The sequence below is a fragment of the Rosa chinensis genome, chromosome 2 (assembly GCF_002994745.2).
Source record: "Rosa chinensis cultivar Old Blush chromosome 2, RchiOBHm-V2, whole genome shotgun sequence".
In the NCBI taxonomy this organism is placed as follows: Eukaryota; Viridiplantae; Streptophyta; class Magnoliopsida; order Rosales; family Rosaceae; genus Rosa; species Rosa chinensis.
The window spans coordinates 4,491,299-4,514,641 of NC_037089.1; the positions used below are offsets into that span (position 1 = coordinate 4,491,299).

Here is a 23,343-nt window from a genome sequence, read left to right on the forward strand (position 1 = left end):
GTTACGGGCCTATGAATGGTTCATAATGTTTCCAGACCGGTGGGCCGTCTCTGTCCATCCAAATGCCATTGTTTAACCAAAAAAAAAGAAAAGTCTCTATCTATTGACTGTATGCAACGTGCAGTGGCGGATCTAGGATACAAAAGTCGTCTAGGCTAATTAGAAGTACACTATTGCAGACTTAAAAAATAAAAGTGCAGAGTAAAGGAAACTTGACATCAACAGCATGACTTGAAAGTTGGAACCATCCTAAGCTAAGCTAGACACGTACGTTAATAGTAGTACTCTACAGAATAATACTCTGCAAACTTGTTTTACTCTCATTTTAGCCACTAGAGGTTTATATTTCCTATATAGACGAGGGCAAAGTGTCATATTTGAACAAACAAACAGCGGGTATCGGAAAAGAGAAGGAGAAATCAATCATAGACAGATTGATAGGATATGGATCTTAACGGTGCTGTTAATCCTCATAATCAACCAGAGTAAGTAGCTCGGTGTTTTTGTCTTTGCCGTTTATCTTCTTTCTCGCTAGTTTCTGCTTGTTTAGCAGAAGGTCAAGGCAGTCATTGGGGAGTCCATCGATCAAAGATGACCAGATCATCGAGCTCGTCTCCAACTGGTGCCGCACTGCCGTCAAGGAGATGAGGACACGAGGGCTTGAGTTAGTTGAGTAGCTGCATATAATTTTTTTTTTTTAGGGGCTAGTATGGATTGAAGGGAAGTATACATATACTTGAGAGTTTTTGGACCAAAATTCTGTCTAGGCTGCAGCCCAGACAACCTTCCATGTGGTTCCGCCACTGGCAACGTGGCGATGCATCACTGGCCTAACGGTCTGAAAGCCTTATGCGGCGTCGTTTGTGCTAGTGGAAAGGTAAAGGTCTTTACTTAGGTCAAATCAAAATCACCGCCGGGAAAATATTCCCAAAAGGCGGCAATATTTTGGCGCCAAATTCATCATCTGCTTTAATAAAACTAAGCCGATTCGGCGGCTTTCGTCTTATGCATTTCTCTCCGAATCGGAAAAATGCAGCGCCAGAAATCGATCCTCTCCTTCTTCCGGAAACCCGCGCCTGACAAAAGCACCTCCACCGCCGGAGACGACGGCCTTGGAGTTAATCAGTTCGCGGCGAAGGAGCAGGAGCAGGAGCAGAAGCCCGTCGGATCCAATCAGCCTCCGGATCTCGAAGTTCGAGGAACCGACACTCCGCCTGAGAAGGTGCCACGTCAGATTCAGCCGGCGAATTCTGCGAGCCTGAAAGACTCTTCGCCTTTCTCTAGTATTATGCATAAGTTTATGAAGGTCGATGACACAAATAAGGCTTCTCAGAGCCACCGGTACTATTCATCATCTTCTCCAGTTAGATTAACAGTGATTTTTACTTATTTATCTGGTGAATCGTATATAAATACTTAGGGTTTGACGAATTGTTCAAGCTCATTACTGACACTGAAGCCTTGGGTATAGTAGTTGATAGCTGCATTTGGCTCTCTGATGTTAGATTTAGCTTTCTTTTGGATTTCTGCGAACAAATTTTCAATTCTGTTTTGTGATTTTTTGTGTAGGAATGAACCAAATGGTGGTTCCTCTAATGATTGTACGGTATCTGGTAAACTCAATGATACCAATTCCAGTAAGAAAATTAATCGAGGTGCTGTGATGCATATCGAAAGTGATGAGGACATTGCTGGACCAGAAACACCGGGGACACAACGTCTAGTTCCACGTATGAAGCGAATTCAAGAGGAGATTCCTAAGTCTGGGGATAAATTTGGGAGTTCTTTGCCAGATTCTAGCAAAAGATTGAAAGTTCTTGGGGAGCCAACAGTCTTAGACAAGAGCCATGGGGAAGCATCTGATATGGCTAGCAAGTTTGAGTGGCTTGACCCATCCCGAATCAGAGATGCAAATCGCAGAAGGCCTGGTGATCCTCTCTATGACAAAACATCACTTTTTATACCGCCTGATGCTCTGAAGAAAATGTCGGCATCACAAAGACAATACTGGGATGTCAAGTGTCAGTATATGGATGTTGTGATTTTCTTTAAAGTGGTAAGTTAGAACTGGTTGAACATTTATTCTTGAAGTGCATTATGTTTCTACTGGGAACCTCTGTAGCTTGATGAAATGCTGTGGCACCACATATTTAGTTTGACAATTGACAAAAGCAATCCATTTGTAGAATGAACAAATAAAGATTTTTTTTTTCTCCCAAAAGACTAAGTAGATAACATTTTGCTGGCTAGAGGTTCATACTTTGTTCTTTGTCATGGGTTTTGGGATGATTTATTTTCTGCTCGAGATCTTTTAAAGAGAATATGGTGTAGAACAAAGTTGGTTTCTATTTGCAGAATTTATAGGCTCAATCTTGCTGTTTGCGCTATATCACTGTGACCTAATATGACGACGTGTGATCAAACACAGGGAAAGTTTTATGAGCTTTATGAACTAGATGCTGAAATTGGCCACAAGGAGCTTGATTGGAAAATGACCTTGAGTGGTGTTGGGAAATGTCGTCAGGTGACTTGAATCACTGATTGTTTTTATTTGTATACTTGTTCTGTCAACAAAGTATATGTTTATCTGTTGATCAGAATAATTTGCATATATTGATTTTCTCTGTGGTCAGGTTGGCATCTCTGAAAGTGGGATTGACGATGCTGTTCAAAAGTTGGTTGTCCGTGGGTATGTGATTGACTGGCCTTATTAACTTGATCATCATCTGCATCCTTTGTCGCAGGATGAGTTTCACTTCCTAGATTAATATATTAATACATCATAACTGACTTGTTCTTTGTTACATCTGCTGTCAAGGTATAAAGTTGGACGGATAGAGCAGCTGGAAACTTCTGATCAAGTAAAAGCCAGAGGTGCCAAAGCTGTAAGTTGACAATGCCAACTTATATAAATTATTTTATTTTTTTGGTTCTGTAAAAAGTAGAGTAATCTTATTAAATCTTCTTTCATTTATACACTTCAATGATTATTTAGGAATCTACGCGTCGCATGGTCTGAATTTTAAACCTCCGTTTACAGGTAATTCCAAGAAAATTGGTTCAGGTAGTCACACCATCAACCACAACTGATGGAAATATTGGGCCTGATGCTGTTCATCTTCTTGCAATAAAAGAGGTTTGTGTCTTTATGATGTACTGAATTTTTCAACTTGCTCAAGTGTAGTTGCAAACTGAGATTTTTGCCACTTGCTATTTCATTTACTGTTCTTTTATGTCCTGATTGTGTTATTAGTAAGCTCAGTCTCATGTCATTGATACTACAGTTGAAATATGTTTACCTTGTATGTGTCCTTGTCCTAAAGCCACCAAACACAATAGTTATGCAACTCAGAGATGTTAAGAGAAAGCACCATAGCAGGCTCTTATTCTGTTAAAAACATGTCTTTCTTTACTGTTTCTCAATAGTTATATTATTCATCTTCAGAGTATCTTCATATGCTTTCTCTCATTAGTTTGTCATGCTTGAAGGATTTGCATTTCTTCTGTACATACCTATCTTCTGGCTACCAGAAACATGTTCTCAGAATTACTGTATTTATAATTCCCTTCATTTTTTATATTTAGGGGAACTCTGGGGTCGACAATGGTTCAGTTGTATACGGGTTTGCTTTTGTTGATTGTTCTGCTTTAAAGTTCTGGATTGGTGCTATCAGTGATGATGCTTCGTGTGCTGCTTTGGGGGCTTTATTGATGCAAGTATGCTCTTTCTTCTTCTTCTTCGTCTTACCTTGTGATTCTTGAATGAGTATTTTTGAAGGCTTGAGAACTTGTATTCTAATTGTCTTGATGTGATGTTAGGTGTCACCCAAAGAAGTTGTATATGAAAACAGAGGTACACCATTTTTTTTTTTGCATGTCCTCTTGTTTTGCCGAAAATAGAAGTTTCATGAAATATTTCATATCTTGAAACTTTAATATGCAAATCCTTGCAGGGCTCTCAAAAGAAGCTCAAAAAGCACTGAAAAAGTACTCAACAGGTTTGAATATATCTTTTCTTTCCTAATTGAAAATTCAGAGAGAGAGAGAGGTGACTCTGACTGTTTTTGTTTCTCTTGCAGGTTCTGCACTGCAATTGACTCCAGTGCAGCCAGTCAATGATTTTATGGATGCTTCTGAAGTTAGTAAATTGATTCAATTGAAAGGATACTTCAAAGGGTCTTCGAATTCATGGAATCATGGACCTGATGGTGTGGTACACCATGATATAACTTTACCTGCTCTGGGTACACTTATTGACCACCTATCCAGGTTGATGGTAAGCTCACTTGCATGTCTTTCATAAAATGAATACTAATCGAGAGCATCTATGTATGGCCACATGTTTATAATTGACACATTCCATTTCCCATACAGTTAGATGACGTTTTACGCAATGGAGATATATTACCTTACCAAGTTTATAAGGGTTGCCTCAAAATGGATGGACAGACGCTGATAAATCTTGAGATTTTCAGTAATACTGCTGATGGTGGTCCATCAGGCAAGTGTTCCCTTTTTTTGGCTTTGACCAGAATGTTCAAGTTTTTCAGGTTTATTGAACTAATTTCTGTCTTGGTTTCAGGTACGCTGTATGCATATCTCGATAACTGTGTGACTGCATCTGGTAAGCGGCTTTTGAGGAAGTGGATCTGCCATCCCTTGAAGTCTGTTGAAGCTATTAATAACAGGCTTAATGTGGTTGAAGATCTACTGGCACATCCAGAAATGGTGCCACTTATTGCTCAGTATCTCCGCAAGCTGCCAGACTTAGAGAGGTTGTTTGGACGGGTTAGAGCAACTGTTCAGTCGTCAGCTTCCCTCCTATTGCCATTATTTGGCAAGAAATTACTAAAACAGAGAGTAAGTCTTCTCTACTTTAATATGGATTTTTTTACTGAAACTTGATGGAACCTGGCAAATGTTTATCATTCGTTCAGAATTCTCTTGATTGCATTGCTGAGTTAAATCTCTTTGCTTTCATTTTTCTATGCATACAAGGGAAAGTGTTTAGGGTCTAGGCTCATAGAAGATATGTTACAACAATAGGAGAATATATTAACACCCCTAGTTGACATGAATTAGCAGCAATATCTAAGAGTATTGATGTGAAACAATTATAATACTTTTAGTGTGATACAGGTGAAAGTGTTCGGGACTCTTGTGAAAGGCCTCAGATTTGGACTGGATTTGTTAACGGTATTACAAAATGCAGGGCATATAATTGAGCTGTTATTAAAACTATTTAAAGTTCCACGTCTAAGTGGCAGTGATGGGCTTGATCAATATCTTAAGCAATTTGAAGCAGCTGTAGATAGTGACTTCCCAAATTACCAGGTATGTATTCTTTTCCTTTCAGTACTCGTATGTTCAAAAGAAGTTTCCATTTCTCTTCTTTGGTGTTATAGTTGATTGCAGAATCCCCTTTTAGTAACTTGAACACATTGCTATGGCTTGTCATGTTTTGTACTGTATTTTCTGTCTCAAGATCTCATTTTCTCACCTGATATTCCTATCCTTGGATTTTAAAAGAGCTTAAGAGTAGAGACTTCAGACTTTTCTTTATGATATTTTCTTGCAAAAAACCATGGGTATGAGCCGTAGGAATGACGAATGAAGCTCGACTGTTTGTTTGCACAGGACCCTTTCTAGCTCTAGCTCACCCATACTTTAGACAAGATAGTTGATTCAGTATTTTCATCCGAATTTGCACTGCATGTTACACAAAATTATGATTTATTTTCAAGAGTTGACCTAAATGCAGACAACTGACATTGAATTTGGTGCCAGAATCATGATGCAACCGATTCAGATGCTGAAATACTCTCGATTCTAGTCGAGCTATTCATGGAGAAAGCAACTGAGTGGACTGATGTCATACATGCCATCAACTGTATTGATGTGCTAAGATCTTTTGTAGTTACCGCAAGCTTCCCAAGTGGAGCTATGTCCAGACCTGTTCTTTTGCCTCAATCTCAAAATACAACCTTGAATGGAGAAAATGGAAGTCCTACACTTAATATTAAAGGACTATGGCATCCATTTGCTCTTGGTGAAAATGGTGGACAGCCTGTGCCAAATGACGTAGTTCTAGGTGAAAATACTGATGGCTATCATCCACGCACTTTACTATTAACTGGACCAAATATGGGTGGGAAATCAACTCTTCTTCGTTCCACATGTCTGGCTGTTATACTTGCCCAGGTACTTCTTTTCGTGAGTAATTTCCTTTTTAGAACCCAGACACCGAGTTGGTGAAGAGTTTAGTTTGAAGCATTAGATGCTTTGACATCTTGTCATTTAATTCGTTGATGGCTTGCAGCTGGGCTGTTACGTGCCTTGTGAGATATGTGTTCTCTCACTTGTGGACATCATCTTTACACGGCTTGGTGCCACTGATCGTATCATGACTGGCGAGAGTAAGTCCTAGCAAACTAATATTCTCATGTCCTTTATTTTCTGTTCTTTCTGATCTCAGTCACCTGAAACCCAAAAAAAAAAAAAAAAAAAAAAGGAGAGAGAGATGATGGGTTCTCTTACGTCTTTTTGTCAGTGCAACTGTTGACAAGCTCTAATTTGAACTGAAACCAAAGCAAGTAGGAACAGAGTATGCATTGTTGAATTTGGGAACAAGCGTGGTGAGGGTTGATGATGCACACTAATGGCAGTTCTGGGAATCTTGATAACTGAGGCTTGTAGTTAGGTTTCAGGACCTGGTGGTGGTGCTAGGCTTCCTACTCTTCCCAAATTAAATTCTTTTGGCGGTCTTTTTCACTAATTTTCTTCAAAAAATTGCTGGGTAGCTTATAGTGCATCCATCGCTACTTCATAGACTGATTTTGCTTTGGTGCTCTACACTGCATAGGAGTTGCTGAGCCCCGAGTGTGTTTAGTAACTCACAGTAGTAAATTAACATTCAAATGCAGGATTTGGTGGTTATATCTGTTTGAGTTTTTCTGCTTAGCATTATAGATAAACTTGTAATATTTTCAGTCACAAGATTTGATCATTAGTGTTAATTTTTTTTTTCAGGTACCTTCTTAGTGGAATGCACGGAAACGGCATCAGTTCTTCAACATGCCACTCCAGATTCTTTGGTTATTCTTGATGAATTGGGTCGTGGAACGAGCACGTTTGATGGTTATGCCATTGCATATGCTGTGAGACCTCCTACTACTCATCATACATTCAATATCAAATTTGCAATTTTATATCATGTTCATCCTTCGTTCAGTTATACATCTTTTACCGTTTCTAAATTTTCTGCTTGGGAAGGACGTCATTCATACATAAAATACTTGCATTCACGCGCCTCCAATGTACCCCATGCATAGATTCAAACTGAGGAATTTGTAGAATCTAAGAAAGTACAGTTAGGAATATTAGTTCATTTTGTAATCAATTGTAGCAGCGGCTGAAAAATAAGTATGCTACAGATACCACCATCCACACATGAGGAAAGCAACTTCTGAGGCTACGAAGTAACTAGATAGACTTAAAAATCCTGGAGTTCCTTCCATTTTTCTGTAGGATTTGTGGACTACTGATAACCTTGCGCTGGTTATGCATCAATTTCTACTGGTCTGTTTGGAGAACAGATTTATCCATTATTCATATTAATATGCTAATGTTATATTATTGTCCATGTTTAATAGATTCATCTATTTATACTTGTTCAGGTATTTCGTCATCTTGTCGAAAAGATCAACTGCAGACTGTTATTCGCCACACACTATCACCCGCTTACGAGAGAATTTGCTTCTCATCCACATGTTTCATTGCAACACATGGCATGTGCTTTTAGGTCGAAATCTAAATCCCCTTCAAAAAGTGACCAAGAGCTGGTATTTCTCTATCGCCTTACCTCAGGGGCATGCCCAGAGAGTTATGGATTGCAAGTAGCAATGATGGCTGGGATCCCTGAGAATGTGGTTGAAGCTGCTTCTAAGGCTGGTCAAGTAATGAAGAAATCTGTTGGAGAAAGCTTCAGGTCCAGTGAACAGAGATCGGAATTCTCAACTCTCCATGAGGAGTGGCTGAAGACACTGTTAACAGTTTCACAAACCGGTAATTATAACGACGAAGATTCATTGGACGTATTGTTTTGCTTGCAGCAGGAACTAAAGTGCTCATATAGATTGGCCAACTGACAAAAGGAGCGAGACTCGATCACTCGATAGATAGCTGTGTAAGAATCTCTTGTTTTGATGACTTGGCATGTAAGTTAGAGTAGTAAAGCGGGTTGTGAACTTGTGACTCAATGTACCATATGTAGAGAAACGCTTTAGATCCTGTTCTTCATCTTCGGTTCATGATTTTGTGTGAGATATGTTGCGATTTCGCAGGGTATGACTTGAATTGGTGCTAAATTGCACTAAATGAGGAGAAAATAGAGGTAGAACCAATCAAACCTCTATTCTTAACCGTACAAATTAACCAGTAATATCTAATCAGAAATGTTTGCTAGACCAGAACTATAACCGTTTTTTGAACTTTTAACGGTTTTCTTTATTCTTCTTCCTATGGAGAATCATGACAAAAAACAAGCGATCAAGCTCAAAAGGAAAGAACTGGGACTCTCTTGCATGCTCAATACCGAAGTCGGCACTGTTCTTGCCGTGATCCGCCGCCCCAGTGAAACCGTCTTCGGCGCCGCCCCGGACGACAGCATTGACCCTTCTCTTCTCCAATCCCTCAAGTCACTTCGAGCCTTGATCTTCAACCCCCAACAAGAATGGCGCACCATAGACCCTTCCATTTACCTCTCCCCATTCCTCGACGTCATCCAAAGCGACTTCGTCCAGGCCTCCGCCACCAGAGTCGCCCTCTCCGCCACCTTGAAGATTCTCAAGCTCGGAGTCTTCGACGAGAAGACCCCCGGAGCCAAGGACGCCATCAACACCGTCGTCAATGCCATCACCACGTGTAGGCTTGAGAAGACTGATCCGGTGTCGGAGGGCGCCGTGATGATGAACATTCTGCAGCTTCTGACCGGAGTTATGAACCACAGGGCTTCAATGTTGTTGTCAGACCAAGCTGTGTGCACCATTGTCAACACTTGCTTTCAAGTGGTTCAACAATCCACGAACCGAGGCGACTTGCTTCAGAGAAATGCTAGGTACACCATGCATGAGTTGATCCACATCATTTTTTCGCGGTTGCCTGAGGTTGAGATGAGTCACGAAGATGAGGAGACTGACAATGAAGACGTTGATGATGGTGGTTTGGATTTCGGATATGGAATGAGGTGTGCGGTTGATATATTTCATTTCTTGTGTTCTTTGCTCAATGTGGTTGAGGTTGTGGAGACAGAGGGGTCTACAGTTCAAACTGCTGATGAAGATGTGCAGCTTTTTGCTTTGGTTTTGATCAACACCGCGATCGAGTTGAGTGGAGATGGAATTGGGACGCATTCCAAGCTTTTGAGGATGATGAAAGATGATCTGTTTCACCATTTGGTACACTATGGAACTTGTTCAAGCCCGGTTGTGTTCTCCATGATTTGCAGTACGGTTTTGAACATGTATCACTTTCTTCGCAGGTTAATTTTTTAGGTGTTGACATGCAGATGCTTAAGTTTAATTTTGTTATCACACTATAACTTGAATCATGATAACCTTTTGCTTTATTCTTTACAGGTACATTCGACTCCAATTAGAATCCTTCTTTGCATTTGTGCTGTTTAGAGTCGCAGGAGCTCCAGGAGCAACAACCCAACTTCAAGAAGTTGCACTGGAAGGAATTATAAACTTCTGCAGGCAACCGACATTTATAGTCGAAGTTTATGTGAACTATGACTGTGATCCCTTTTGCCATAATGTATTCGAGGAGATTGGGAAGTTGCTTTGCAAGCAGTCATTTCCGGTGGGTGGCCCTTTGTCAAGTTTACAGATACAAGCGTTTGAAGGGTTAGTAGTCATGATCCACAACATTGCTGATAGTATTGATAAAGAAAATGATACAAGCCCTTCAGGGCCATATCCCGTTGAAATTACTGAATATACGCCATTTTGGGAAGATGAGGCCAAAGAGGATTCGGAAATTTGGGTGGGGTTTGTAAGACTCCGAAAAGCACAGAAGAAGAAAATATTGATTGCTGGACACCATTATAATCGAGATGAAAAGAAGGGAATGGAATACTTAAAACTTACCAAATTAGTCTCTGATCCTCCGGATCCAAAGGCTCTGGCTTTCTTCTTCCGGTACACTCCTGGTCTAGACAAGATGCTGATAGGGGATTATCTTGGTGATCCTGACGAGTTTCATATTGAAGTTCTAAGAGAATATACCGAAACCTTTGGATTTGCAGGCATGAATCTTGACAGTGGTTTACGGACTTTTCTTGAGACTTTCCGTTTACCAGGAGAGTCCCAGAAGATTGAGCGGATTCTCGAAGTATTTTCAGAGAATTTTTATGAACAACAACCTACAGATATTTTTGCAAACAAGGATACGGTGCTCATTCTTTGCTACTCTCTCATTATGCTCAATACTGATCAACACAATCCACAAGTGAAGAAGAAAATGACAGAAGACGAGTTCATCAGGAACAATAGAGCAATCAATGGAGGAAAGGATCTTCCTAGAGAGTATCTATCTGAGCTTTTCCATTCCATCTCACACAATGCATTCACCACGTTTGGTTTGCAAGTAGAAATGAACCCAAGCAAATGGATTGAGTTGATGAACAGAACAAAAACTGTGCAACCTTACTTTCTATGTGAATTTGATCGCCGTCTAGGAAGAGATATGTTTGCTTGCATTGCTGGTCCATCAGTGGCGGCTCTTTCTGCAGTATTTGAGCATGCTGAAGAAGAGGAATTGCTCCATGAATGCATTGAAGGGATGTTCTCGGTGGCCAGGGTAGCTCAGTATGGACTAGAAGACACTCTTGATGAACTTCTTGCCACACTCTCCAAATTCACTACATTGTTGAATCCTTATGCCTCTGCAGAAGAAACCCTGTTTGCTTTTAGCAAAGATTTGAAGCCAAGAATGGCTACACTTGCTGTTTTCACCATTGCAAACAATTTTGGAGAGTCAATTAGAGGGGCTGGAGGAACATTGTTGAATGCTTGTTGAAACTTAAGAGGCTAAAGCTGCTTCCACAGTCTGCCATTGAATTTGATGCTGCTTCCACCTCATCGGAGAACTTAAAATCTGAATCCGGTATAATCTTCCCAGCTCATGATCCCAGGTTTGGAGGCCGCCCTGCTGGCATGATTAATCGGTTCTCACATTTTATGTCACTAGAGAGTGCAGAAGATGCTGTATCCCTTGGCATTAGTGAATTTGAACAAAATCTCAAGGTTATCAAACAATGCCGAATTGGGAATATCTTCAGCAATACTTCAAACTTTCCTGAAGTTGCTTTGCTCAATCTTGGGCGTTCTTTGATATATGCAGCTGCTGGGAAAGGGCAAAAGTTTAGTACAGCAATTGAAGAAGAAGAAACTGTTGGTTTCTCCTGGGATTTAATAGTTGCAATCACTTTGGCCAACAATCATAGGTTCCAGACATTTTGGCCTCATTTTCATGATTATCTGATTGTAGTTGCTCAGTTTCCCATGTTCTCCCCTATTCCATTTGCTGAAAAGGCCATTGTAGGGCTCTTCAAGATATGTCTCACGATCCTTGAGACTCACCGAGCTGACAAAATCCCCGAGGAACTCATTTTCAAGTCAATAAATCTAATGTGGAAGCTGGAAAAAGAGATTCTAGACACTTGCTGTCACTTCATAACTCAATCACTAAACAGGATTCTGATTGAGTACCCTGCCAATTTGCAGACCCAACTCGGTTGGAAGTCAGTTCTCCACTTATTATCAGTCTCTGGGAGACACCCCGAATGCTATGAACTAGGAGTTGAGACACTTATCTCGTTGATGTCTGATGGAACTCATGTTTCGCGGACAAATTATGCTTACTGCATTGATTGTGCCTTTGGTTTTATTGCCCTTAAGAACAGTCCATTGGAAAAGAACATAAAGATACTGGACCTGTTAGCAGAGTCTGTAAACTTCTTGATCCAGTGGTATAGAAACCACTACTCAGATCCTGGGAACAGCTACAGCAACTCCTCTTTAGAGGATGCAAAAGGTTTTGGCTCTTCCTGCAGCTTTGCCATGAATTTGTTTGTCAAACTAGGAGAGGCATTTAGAAAGTCCAGCTTAGCTCGGCGAGAAGAGATGAGAAACCATGCAATTCTATGTCTTCAAAAGAGTTTCAAACTTGCTGAGGAATTGGACTTCACTCCAATCAATTGCATCAACTGTTTCAACCTTGTTGTTTTCGCAATGGTTGATGATCTACATGAAAAAATGTTGGAGTACTCGCGTAGGGAAAACGCGGAGAAGGAGATGAGAGGCATGGAAGGGACCTTAAAGGTTGCATTGAAGCTCTTGACAGAAGTGTACCTGCAATTCTTGAAACAGATATCACAGAGTCCCGGGTTTCGAACATTTTGGTTAGGAGTGTTGAGAAGAATGGACACTTGTATGAAGGCTGATTTAGGTGGATATGGTGAATCAACAACACTGCAAGAACTAGTCCCGGATTTGTTGAGACAGATGATTACAGTGATGAAGGAAAAAGAGATGCTAGTGCAAAAGGAAGATGATGACCTTTGGGAGATAACACATATTCAGATACAGTGGATAGCTCCTGCAATCAAGGAGGAGCTTTTTCCAGAAGAAAACTTATGAAGCCTTCCTTCATGAGTAGCACATCTATAGCTCTAGAAATGAAACTAGGAGATAACCTTGATCTTGTTGCTTTTTCATTTTCTTGTGTTTTCTACACATACAATTTTGGTTTGCCATTAGAATATCTTGTATCTTATTCTGTAAGGTAAAGCATGACTATGAATTGCAGAGAAACAATTCATTAATTGGATTTTCGTGGTATGCTGTTCGATTTCTTGCTCCTAGCTCAATAATCAATATGGAACAGGCTACTGGCTACATATCAGACTCCAGAAAAAAGGACTTTTGCCGACTATATATTCACTACCAATAGAAAACAACTTTTACTGAAAACAATTTCAACGGTATAGATCTTCCGAATTTTTGTTTTAACTACATCGAAAAACAACCTTTGCCGATGACTTGCTCAACGGTCTTTCTTAAGCCGACAAATGCCGACAAAATATAGGCTCTGTTCTAGTCAAATTTCAGATTGAAAGGACTGAGGGGCTGTTAGGAATCGCTCTGAAGCCTATTAACAACATTAATAATTTTGCATATAATAGGGGAAAAAAAATTAAAGATGAATATGTTGCATGTTAATCACCAGCTTCCATCCTTATCGAATTACATGTATCAGAGCAGACAAAACTTGCAACGAATTGTATTGTATGCTCGCAGATTCTTTCTCTTGAATACAGAGCAGATGGTTCCACTCTGAAACAGTTGAAATTATATATGGTTTCACTCGGATGGTCAAATGCCAGTCCTGAGACAAGAAACGAGGAGAATTCGCAATGTATGCTCGCAAATCCTTTCTTCAACACAGAGCAGCTGGTTCCACTCCGAAACAGTTGAAAATTTTCCACGGATAGTTCCACTCAGATGCCAGTCCTGAGACAAGAAATTAGGACAGAAATAGCTCATTACAAACAATAATAAAGCTGCCTCTTAAAATAAATATTACAAAAATATCTAACCATGAAGAGTATATAACAACTTTCCAAATAACTGATACAAAAGAAGTTAAAATCATTCCACAAATAAGATGCAGTGAAAAAGTGCAGCACAGCAAATAGTACTAGCGAGAAAAAAAAATCAGGACCCAATGGATGAGGTTTCTTGCTATGGCAGACAAGCTTGAGCCCTCGAGCTCAATTGTTTCTCCTCTGGCGGGGATGTAGACAACATTTATAATGATGATCACCAAATTCAAGGATGGTTAGAGTCAAGACTTTGCAAGTTGTTGAACAACAGAACCGGATCTTCTCTAATTATCTAAATCATAAGGTTAGTAAGTTTTATTGTTAAGAGCCTAATGCCTTATCAGATAAGGCTTATCTCTACAGATGACCTTAGTCAACCAAGTTGTATGTTGTACTTGTATTCAACTCTGTTCTGCATTTTAGTATTCAAATGGTAGTGGCCTCTGCAAATTTGAAGTTCTACTCACATATTATACCATAAACTTATATTCACCTAAGTTAACAAATGAAAGTCAGTGTTCTTAGCAATGGACAAACAAATGCAATAATCTGTTCTTAGCAGCATTTCAACACTATGCAATTAACAGAAACTTAAATTCAAAAGAAAAACAAAACTCAAAGTTCATGCAAATGGGGAAAGCAACTCAACATGCTGTCCGAGTTCAAGCAAAGACATACTTTACAAATCCCACCTCCATCATTCGCTCAGATCTTCAGCAGAAGCATCCGAGTCGTCATCATCATCATCATCATCATCATCATCATCATCATCATCATCATCATCATCATCATCATCCGCTTCCTGAATCTTCGCAATCTCCGCCTGTGCCCTCTCAAGAATCTGCTTCTTCTGCAACTCCATTTCCTTATTAAAATCCCTCCTCATCTTCTCCAACTCCATCATCTGCTGCCTCCTACTACTCTCAATATTCTCATATATCTCCCCAAACTTCTGAATAGAATCCGCCAACACTCGGAAAGAAGACCCTTCCAACCCCCCTCCCCCTCCCTGCCTCGGAGGAATCCCAAACCCGAACCCATTCTGCTCACTCTCATTCTCCTCCTCATCCGTCTCTGACTCCCCTGGACTATCCCTCATCTCATCAAACCCATTCGACTTCTCCAAATACACCCTCGTATTCATAAACACATACTCCCCATTATCCACCCCACAAGCCAACCCACATTCCTGCCTCATATTCGAGGCCATCAGCATTTCCATCTTCTTGAAATACCCCCACTTGCTCGAACCCCCTGTTTCTTCGACTTTCGCCTTCTCCTTCTTATACTTCCTCTTCAGCATATCCAGCATTTTCCTACATTGCTTATCACTCCTCTCCAACTTGCTCCCCTCCGATACCTTCACCGCCACGTCACTCCAGTCTTCCGACCTCAAGCTCTTCCTCCCCAGCTCAAGAAACCTGTCACCCCAAACCTCCAGCAGCACAAACACCGCGTGCTCCGTCCACTCCTCCGAGCTCGACCCGACCCGACCCGGAAACTTGACCCGAGGCGCGAACTCGTAACCCGAATCCAAATTCTTCAGCTTCCTCTTCTTCGGGTGCCACTCGAAGCCGTTCTCAGCGGGGGCGTCGAAGCTCCGATTCAGGTCGTGCGGGTGGTGCTGGTACTGCTCTTCCACGACGACGTCGTCTTGGCCGTAATTCTCCTCGTCCAGATCGTCGTCGATTGCGTCGTCGTCGTCTTCCGGCTCGTATCGATTGGGAGGTGGCCGGGAATACGGGTTGTTCCGGGTGTGGATCTTTCGCCGATTCGAGGAGCTGTGATGGTTGTAGGGTTTCGGGTGGTACCTTTCATCGTCTTCCATGTCGTCCATTTCAGCCAAAGGTCGTAACTTTCAGAACCTACTTTGGAAATTTGGGTAATCGGGTTGTGATTCCGGAGAATTCAAACTCGGAATTTGAGATTGGAAGGGAATGAGATTCCGAAACGAGAGCTGAAGCTGAAGGAAACCCTAATTTTGGTTATTTAGAAAAAGTGACCCCATTTTGGGATTTTGAATTGAATTTTAGCCCGCACTAGTTATAGACTATTGTAATTCGACCCTTGTGTCCGAAAAATTTGAGATGAGATAGTAAGTTATTTCGGTTACGTGAGCAAATGTATCCAGTCAATATGGATTGAGATTGAGATCCAAAGTCAGACTAATGACCGCCGCAGGTGCACCAACCTAAAGATCTCTCAACCTTGTTGGCCACAATTGTAACGTCCCGAACATAAATTTACCAGTTTACGAGTCTTTCGATCGGTAAACCACATTTACATTTACTTTTTAGCTCTGTTTTGACCTTTTAGGGGGCCCTAAAAATTGACTTTTTGTTCGGGTCAAAATTTGAGAAAATATTCTTGAAAAAGGTAGAGGACGTTAAACCGAGCGCGTGCATATGTGGTACATAAAAATCAGAGTTCGTATGAAAAAGTTATAAGCGAAAAATGGAAGTTACTATTCATGATCGTTAGTATAAATTTCAATTTCTACAGCATCCGGGTAACTTTTTCTTTCTCTCTCTCCTTCCCCGCGTTCTCTCTCTCCCCCCCCCTTCTGCGTCACTCTCTCTCTTCGGCCTCACCTCTGCAACTTCCTCCTCTGGCCGCCTGAGAACCTGAGGCGGGCACCGTTGGACTCCTCTGCCCGTACCCAACCTCCCCATGATGGTAGATCACGGCGTCTTGGCCGGAAAATGAAGACCTAAGGCCGAGAACACCACGATGCCGATTTCGGTCAACGCTTCAGTCTTTAGTTTCCGGCCACCAAAACCAGCCAAACTTGGCCGATCAGAAGCGGCTTGAGACACAGACCATCCTCCTCAAAGCTTTTGCCGAGAATAGAAACGTGGAGAAAGAACTGACGGCTGGAAGCTACGGGTCACTATTCACGATTAGAGTTCAAACTTTTCCTTAATTGTTGAGGTACTTCTAGTCATTTTCTGGATTTGTTGTAGTTGAGAAAGTTGTTCATATGGTTAAGATGAAGCTACTGCCAAAATTTGATGGCCATTGGAGCTGGTAGTGGCGGCGGCGCGTAAGGCAGCTTTTTAATTTCAATTTTTAACCTATTAAATCCTATAAATGTTGAAGAGCTTATATATGAAGTTTGGTGAAGATTGGGAAAGTTTTGAATCGATTATAAATTTCTAGAAATTTAGAATTTCGATTATGGATTTACAAGAATCCAACCGTCGGATTTCTCTCAATTCTGCCATAGAAACTTTGTATTAAAGAATTGGTGTTAATGATGAAGTTTTGGTTAAATTGGATAAAAAATGGAAAGGTTGATTTATGAGGATGTGTGTGGAAATCGTATTTAATTTCCAGATTGTTATTCACGAATTGTAATTGTGTACAGGGCGACGTGCCGAGTTACTGCTCGACATAGGAGACCGGTAGCGTGGTCGCCTAAATAGTACTGTGAGTGGACATTTGTTTTTAAATTAATTATGCATGCAGTATTATTATTATTATCCAATTGAGATTTAAATTATGATTTGAATTATTGAGTTTTATGTTTTTATGAGCTTTGATTTATTGAGATTTATTTATGAATTACGAGATTAGTATTGAAATTCCTTCCCAAGGAATTTTAGTAGATTTTCAAGATATTTATTTATGGATTATTGAGTTGGGAAACTATTTTTGGGAAGTGATTGATTAAGAAAACATTATGAGAATTATTGATTTCGAATATCGGTTTATATGATGATACACGAGTATGAAGGATTTAGCAAATATTTGAGCATGATTGAATTATCGAGATTTCTTAAGTTTTGAGCTCCGCACTTATCAGCCTTGAAGTTAGATTGAGATTTCTTTCCGAAAACATTTATTGATTTACCGAGTATTTGATTTATGCTTTCGAGGATTTATTGAGATATTTGCCTTGAGTTATCGAGATATTCTTAAGTTATGCTTTCGGTAATTATTGATGATTTATTGAATTAATATCGGGTTCCTTTTCGAAAGCAATTATTTTGAAGAGATTGAGGGTGTGTTTGGTACGGCTGTGCTTTTCAAAAAAACTGGCTTCTGCTTATTTATGAGAAAAAGTAGCTGAAAAGCAAAGCAGCTGAGTGTTTGGTAAACTAGCTTTTTTTAAGTGCTGTCAGTGGCAAAGTGTTTGGTAAACTCAAACTGGCTTGTGTTTTTTGTTTGTGGAATGACCAAATTGGACATGAGAGATTATTTTGCCTTGATTGTTTGGTATCACAATGTTGATCAAATGCTTTTGTGTTAAAGTAAAATGACAAATGGAATTGGTCTACTCATTTCATTTCATAACCCCTTCATATAGGGAGAGAATTACAATGGAAAGAACAATTACAATGATGACATTAACTACTGATTGGTTCGTAATCTATGCTGATTGATGTTAATCGGTAATTGCTTGATTCCCTCTCCGTCAATCACTTTGACGAAGGCACACAATATGTTTTTCCTTTAACACTCCCCCTTGTGCCAAGTCAAAGACGAAATGGTGCATGAGTTGTTGCCTCACTAAAAACCTTGCCAAGTAACAATAAAAACCCTGTGGGACAAAAATACACCTTGGTCGAAGGAAAAGAGCACAACGCACCTTTTACATTTGAGTATGACATGTGTGTGTTAGACTCCCACTGACGTCTACACCTCCCCCTGATACTTACATTAATCTAGGGAGCTTGGAAAGTCTTTGCATTCCTATGTTTTTCACATGTTTCTCAAATGTGTCCTCAGGCAATGATTTGGTGAACAAATCTGCCACATTCTCCTCAGACCTTACTTGATTCATTTGAATATTGAGGAGAGCCTGTTGTTGCTGATTGTAGGACAACTTTGGCGATATGTGTTTTGTGTTATCACCCTTAATATAACCTAGCTTCATCTGTTCGATGCAAGCTGCATTGTGTTCGCAAATGCAAGTAGGCTCTTCGCATTCCTATGCTTTTCACATGTTTCTCAAATGTGTCCTCAGGCAATGATTTGGTGAACAAATTTGCCACATTCTCCTCAGACCTTACTTGATTCATTTGAATATTGAGGAGAGTCTGTTGTTGCTGATTGTAGGACAACTTTGGCGATATGTGTTTTGTGTTATCACCCTTAATATAACCTAGCTTCATCTGTTCGATGCAAGCTGCATTGTGTTCGTAAATGCAAGTAGGCTCTTCAGTGGTAGAACTCAAACCACTAGTCCCTCGAATATGTGCAATGATAGTTCTTAACCATACACACTCAAGAACCGCCTCATGTAGAACAATGATCTCTGAGTGGTTCGAGGAGGTAGCCACAAAGGTTTGCTTGGTTGATCTCCAAGATATCGCCGTGTTCCCATTGGTAAATACATAACCAGTTTGGGAACGATCTTTATGTGGGTCAGAGAGATACCCAACATCAGCAAAACCAACCAAAACATCATTTGGTGTTTCGGTGCAGTGAGTGGCACTTTCGCCATCAATATTTTCTTCAGGGATTGCAGTTCCATCTGCGGTCCCTCTTGTCTCTCTGTAGGGAAAGAACAATCTCAAGTCAATGGTTCCTTTTAGGTATCGAAGATGTTCTTGATACCATTCCAGTGACGCTGCGTTGGCGCTGAGCTAAATCTAGCTAACAAGTTCACTGAGAATGCAATGTCTGGTCGAGTAAATTGGGCTAAGTACAATAATGCACCTATTGCACTTAGATAGGGAATTTCAGCTCCCAACACTTGTTCGTCATCTTCCTTTGGACGAAATGGATCTTTCCTTGCATCCAAACTTCGACCGATCATGGGAGTGCTAGCAGGATGTGCTTTGTCCATGTTATATCGCCTGATTTTTGGACATATGCAGATTGGTGGATTAATATTCCACAAACTCGGTGTTCTAGTTCAAGGCCTAGATAGAATCGAGTTTTCCCAAGATCCTTCATCTCAAATATGGATTTCAAGTAGCTCGCGGTTTCTCTTATTTCATCAAGAGTACCAGTTATGTTCATATCATCGACATATACTACTACAATTGCAAATCCGGAACTTGTTTTCTTTATGAATACGCAGGGGCATAATTCATCGTTCTTATATTCCATCCCAATCAAGTAGTCACTTAGACGGGTATACCACATCCGCTTGGATTGTTTTAATCTGTAAAGTGAGCGTTTCAACCTAGTTGCAAACGCACTCCATGGTTTAGAGTCACTTGGCTTGGGTAATGTAAGGCCATCAGACACTTTCTTATATATCTCTGAATCTAGATCCCCATGGAGATATGCAATAACCACATCTATGAGCTGCATTTCCAGTCCTTTGGAAATTACTAAGCTAACTAAGTAGCGGAACGTTATAACGTCCATTTTTGGGAGAGAATGTCTCCTCGTAGTCAATTCCAGGGCGTTGTGAGAAACCTTGCGCCACAAGGCGAGCCTTGTACCTTAGGACTTCATTCTTCTCATTACGCTTTCTGACAAAGGTCCATTTATGTCCTACAGGCTTTACACTTGGTGGGGTTAGCACTACCGGACCAAATACCTGTCTCTTTGTCAGAGAATCTAATTCTACCTGGATTGATTCATTCCATTTAGGCCAATCTGCTCTTTGTTGACATTTTTCAACAGAGCGTGGTTCGATATCATCATGCTCTATGATTCCTTGAGCAACAGTATATATCATCAATGTGTATGGAAGATCTTTCTATCAACTCATACGCACTCTCGTAATCCTTTGAGATTTCTTTGTTCTCTTGAATCATTTCAAACATCGGAGCGTCCTCCAGTATTGATTCATGGACATAACTATAATAAGAGATAATCTCATGAGAGGGATTCTATACATTGATGATTGGTTTGTGCCTTACTCACCCTCTTCTTCCTTGGGTGAGTGTCAATCGAACCAAGTGACCTCCCCCTCTTCCTTGGGGAGCCACGGCCTCAACCACACCTCTACTAAGTGCGGTTGCAGTTACCACCAATAAAGATGCATCGTATTCTGTTGGGGACTTCTAACCTTGCAGGCACATTTGCAGCTGGTATATGTGATCTCGTCACTTTTACGATATCAGTAAACGTATCAGGCATCGAATCTGCTACGTTCTTAAGATCGATTATTCTTTTCACTTCACTTTCACATTGTGAAGTGCGGGGATCAAAATGAGACAGAGTGGGGACAAACCACGACAATTCCTGTCGTTCCCTTGGAAAATCCTTTTTCCTATCTCCCCCTAACGACGGGAAGACTGTCTCATCAAAGTGACAATCCGCAAATCTAGCGGTAGAGAGATCGCCTGTCAAGGGTTCTAAATAACGGACAATTGTTGGAGATTCGTATCCAACATAAATACTTAATCGTCTCTGAGGACCCATTTTGGTGCGTTGTGGGGGCGCAATAGGCACATATACGGCTCAACCAAATATGCGTAAGTGTGAAGTGTCAGGCTCATATCCAGTTACCAACTGGTACGCAGAAAATGGTTGGCTAGCTGTGGGTCTTAAACGAATAAGTAAAGCTGCGTGCAATATTGCATAACCCCATGCAGATATAGGCAGATTGGTGCGCATAACCAATGCCCTAGCCACCATCTGTAGCCTTTTGATGGTGGCTTCTGCGAGACCATTTTGTGTATGCACATGGGGTACAGGATGCTCTACATTGATCCAAATAGATATGCAATAATCATCAAATGCTTTTGATGTAAACTCTCCAGCATTATCAAGCCTTATAGACTTGATAGGGTGATCAGGGTGGTGAGCCCTTAAACGTATAATCTGTGCTAGGAGTGTTGCAGCATTTCTTGTGGACAATAAAACAACATGTGACCAGATTGTCGAAGCATCCATCAGAACCATAAAGTACTTGAATGGTCCGCATTCTGGATGGATAGGTCCACAAACATTTCTTTGTATCCTTTGTAAGAATGGAATGTTTTGTTTTGTATCTTTAGCATAGGAAGGTCTCGATCCTGTTTTTGCTAAAGAGCAGGCTTTACAAAACGAGTGATGTGCCTTTGAAATAGTCAATGAGGCATAATGGGAGGGAGGTAGTGCTTCTGGTACTTCAGAAGTCAATGATTGCATTTGAGCAATACTAGAACCGACACCTTGCAGTGTGGCGGATTTTTCTCCCATTTTTCACTCGAAAGAAGGGATGTCTGTGTGAGTTCTTGAAAAATACGGATCATCATGTCACGACCTCAGTGCCATAGGCGGTCATGCAAAAAAGCCTGTATGAGTCAGTGTCCCACATTTCATTGTTGGTGACAGTATATGATTCAATGATCCGAATCGTAGTGAGGTACAGTCCACTAAATTGACTCATAAGTTTCGCTAAGATGTGTTTCCTTCCACAGTCATTAGATGTAATATCAAGGTATTCAGTTCCATTCTCACGGTGTGTTTTTACATGATAACCGTTGGCACAAATTGCTTTGAAACATTAACAAGGTTCGATTAGCTCTAGGTGCATATAGAGCGTCTGTGACTTGAAATGTTGCGCCATTAGGCAGCAAAAATTTGGCAGTTCCTCGCCATTTTATTAGTTGTGATAATCCAATCATCGTAGTCACAGAGGAATTATAGGCTATTAGTTCAATGAATAATTACCTATTCTTAATATTGTGTGGGTAGTCCCACTATCATCTAAGCACTCAAGTTCTCCTCCATTCATTCCTATAAATAAATGGGAGGTATTTAGAAAATATAACTCATATTCTTTAGAGTATTTCTATTTGCGTAGAATGGTATTCTTTTCATTCTAATAATTTTTTTCTCTAGATGTATTGCTTTACATCTTCATAGTGCTATGTTGAACCATGTAAATATGTGTATAGTAAATAAATTTGAATAAATTCAGTGCTTCAGAATAAAATTCAAAATTTATTATTAAGCCAACGATAATCAAATCAAGGTCTTGTTCAGAAATCTTATTCATCAATCCATGATTGAAAATAAACTTTAAGACTAAACAATAGTCTAATTAAAAATGAGGCATTATGCCTTCACAACTGTCTTTGGAAAATAAAATGAATAAAACAGATCAGTCAAGATTGAGAGCATCCATTGACTTAGCAAGTTCCTCTTTGCCATTGGAGTCTGCAACTGTAAGGTTGACGTCTAGGTCATGACCTCCTTCTTCCATATAGTGAGCCACTTGTTCTTTAGACTCTCTATACCTCTTGTAATTGGCTGCTACTCTGTTGTTTGCTTGGCAGTTCTTGTACCAATGCCCAATGAATCCACACCTATAGCATGGTTCATTGTCAACTCTTTCCGTTGGCATCTTGTTTCCATGATCCCCATGTCCCTTTCCACGTGGTGCATTGTTGCCACGTGGGTAGGGATCAGCACGTCTATACCCCCTTGCATTGGAGTTATTTCCACCTTTCATTTTTCCATAATTAGCCTCGGGAATTTTCTTTGTCCCAGTGGGCCTGGCATTGTTATTCAAGAGAATCTTATTTTGTCTCTCAGCCACTTGCAGTAGGCTTATTAACTTATTGAAGGTTGTGATTCTTTTGTTGTCATAATCCAACTGATACTGGTTCGCTAGTATAAAAGCTGAATTAGGAAAGGTGGTAAGAGTCTTGTAGATCATATCATCTTCTGTGATTTCCCTTCCACAGAAATTGAGACGTGCCTTTAAGCGCAACATGTCCTTGTTGAAGTCATTGACATTTTTATAGTCAAGCAAGCGGATTCCATTCCACTGAACAGCC

At 40.5% G+C, this 23,343-nt stretch overlaps 3 protein-coding genes across 4 annotated transcripts; 2 read left to right on the plus strand and 1 right to left on the minus strand.

The window, feature by feature from the left end:
* Positions 1 to 843: 843 nt before the first annotated feature.
* LOC112190849 (DNA mismatch repair protein MSH7) lies at positions 844 to 8,288 on the plus strand. Its single transcript, XM_024330349.2, has 17 exons — positions 844 to 1,341; positions 1,570 to 2,056; positions 2,429 to 2,524; positions 2,634 to 2,689; positions 2,819 to 2,885; positions 3,041 to 3,136; positions 3,586 to 3,717; positions 3,820 to 3,853; positions 3,954 to 3,998; positions 4,080 to 4,276; positions 4,375 to 4,501; positions 4,583 to 4,860; positions 5,140 to 5,334; positions 5,788 to 6,201; positions 6,320 to 6,416; positions 7,030 to 7,157; positions 7,677 to 8,288. Exons 1-17 carry the CDS (start codon positions 1,031 to 1,033, stop codon positions 8,145 to 8,147), a joined length of 3,231 nt encoding a protein of 1,076 aa, XP_024186117.1. The 5' UTR covers positions 844 to 1,030; the 3' UTR covers positions 8,148 to 8,288.
* A 126-nt stretch (positions 8,289 to 8,414) lies between these two features.
* LOC112190848 (ARF guanine-nucleotide exchange factor GNL2) lies at positions 8,415 to 12,896 on the plus strand. The gene is given in 3 exon segments (XM_024330348.2): positions 8,415 to 9,538; positions 9,636 to 11,044; positions 11,047 to 12,896. Coding segments are annotated over 3 exon segments (4,083 nt in total). The 5' UTR covers positions 8,415 to 8,519; the 3' UTR covers positions 12,702 to 12,896.
* A 319-nt stretch (positions 12,897 to 13,215) lies between these two features.
* On the minus strand, positions 13,216 to 15,751 carry LOC112187787 (trihelix transcription factor ASIL1). Of its 2 annotated transcripts, none has more exons than XM_024326717.2 (2): positions 14,359 to 15,751; positions 13,216 to 13,574 (listed from the first exon to the last, which is right to left on the minus strand). In XM_024326717.2, exon 1 carries the CDS (start codon positions 15,501 to 15,503, stop codon positions 14,364 to 14,366), a length of 1,140 nt encoding a protein of 379 aa, XP_024182485.1. In that variant the 5' UTR covers positions 15,504 to 15,751; the 3' UTR covers positions 13,216 to 13,574; positions 14,359 to 14,363. The 2 variants fall into 2 exon arrangements, with proteins under 2 accessions (XP_024182485.1, XP_024182484.1); XM_024326716.2 differs by having other exon boundaries at positions 14,345 to 15,750.
* Between the last annotated feature and the right edge of the window lie 7,592 nt (positions 15,752 to 23,343).

Bases quoted from the DNA above. Each gene is read 5' to 3' on its own strand.
- LOC112187787 (XM_024326717.2), bottom strand. From the start codon at position 15,503: ATGGACGACATGGAAGACGATGAAAGGTACCACCCGAAACCCTACAAC.
- LOC112190849 (XM_024330349.2), top strand. From the start codon at position 1,031: ATGCAGCGCCAGAAATCGATCCTCTCCTTCTTCCGGAAACCCGCGCCT. The intron at 3,999-4,079 runs GTTTGAATATAT...TTTCTCTTGCAG, and splicing joins ACTGAAAAAGTACTCAACAG to GTTCTGCACTGCAATTGACT. The intron at 4,502-4,582 runs GCAAGTGTTCCC...TCTTGGTTTCAG, and splicing joins TGCTGATGGTGGTCCATCAG to GTACGCTGTATGCATATCTC.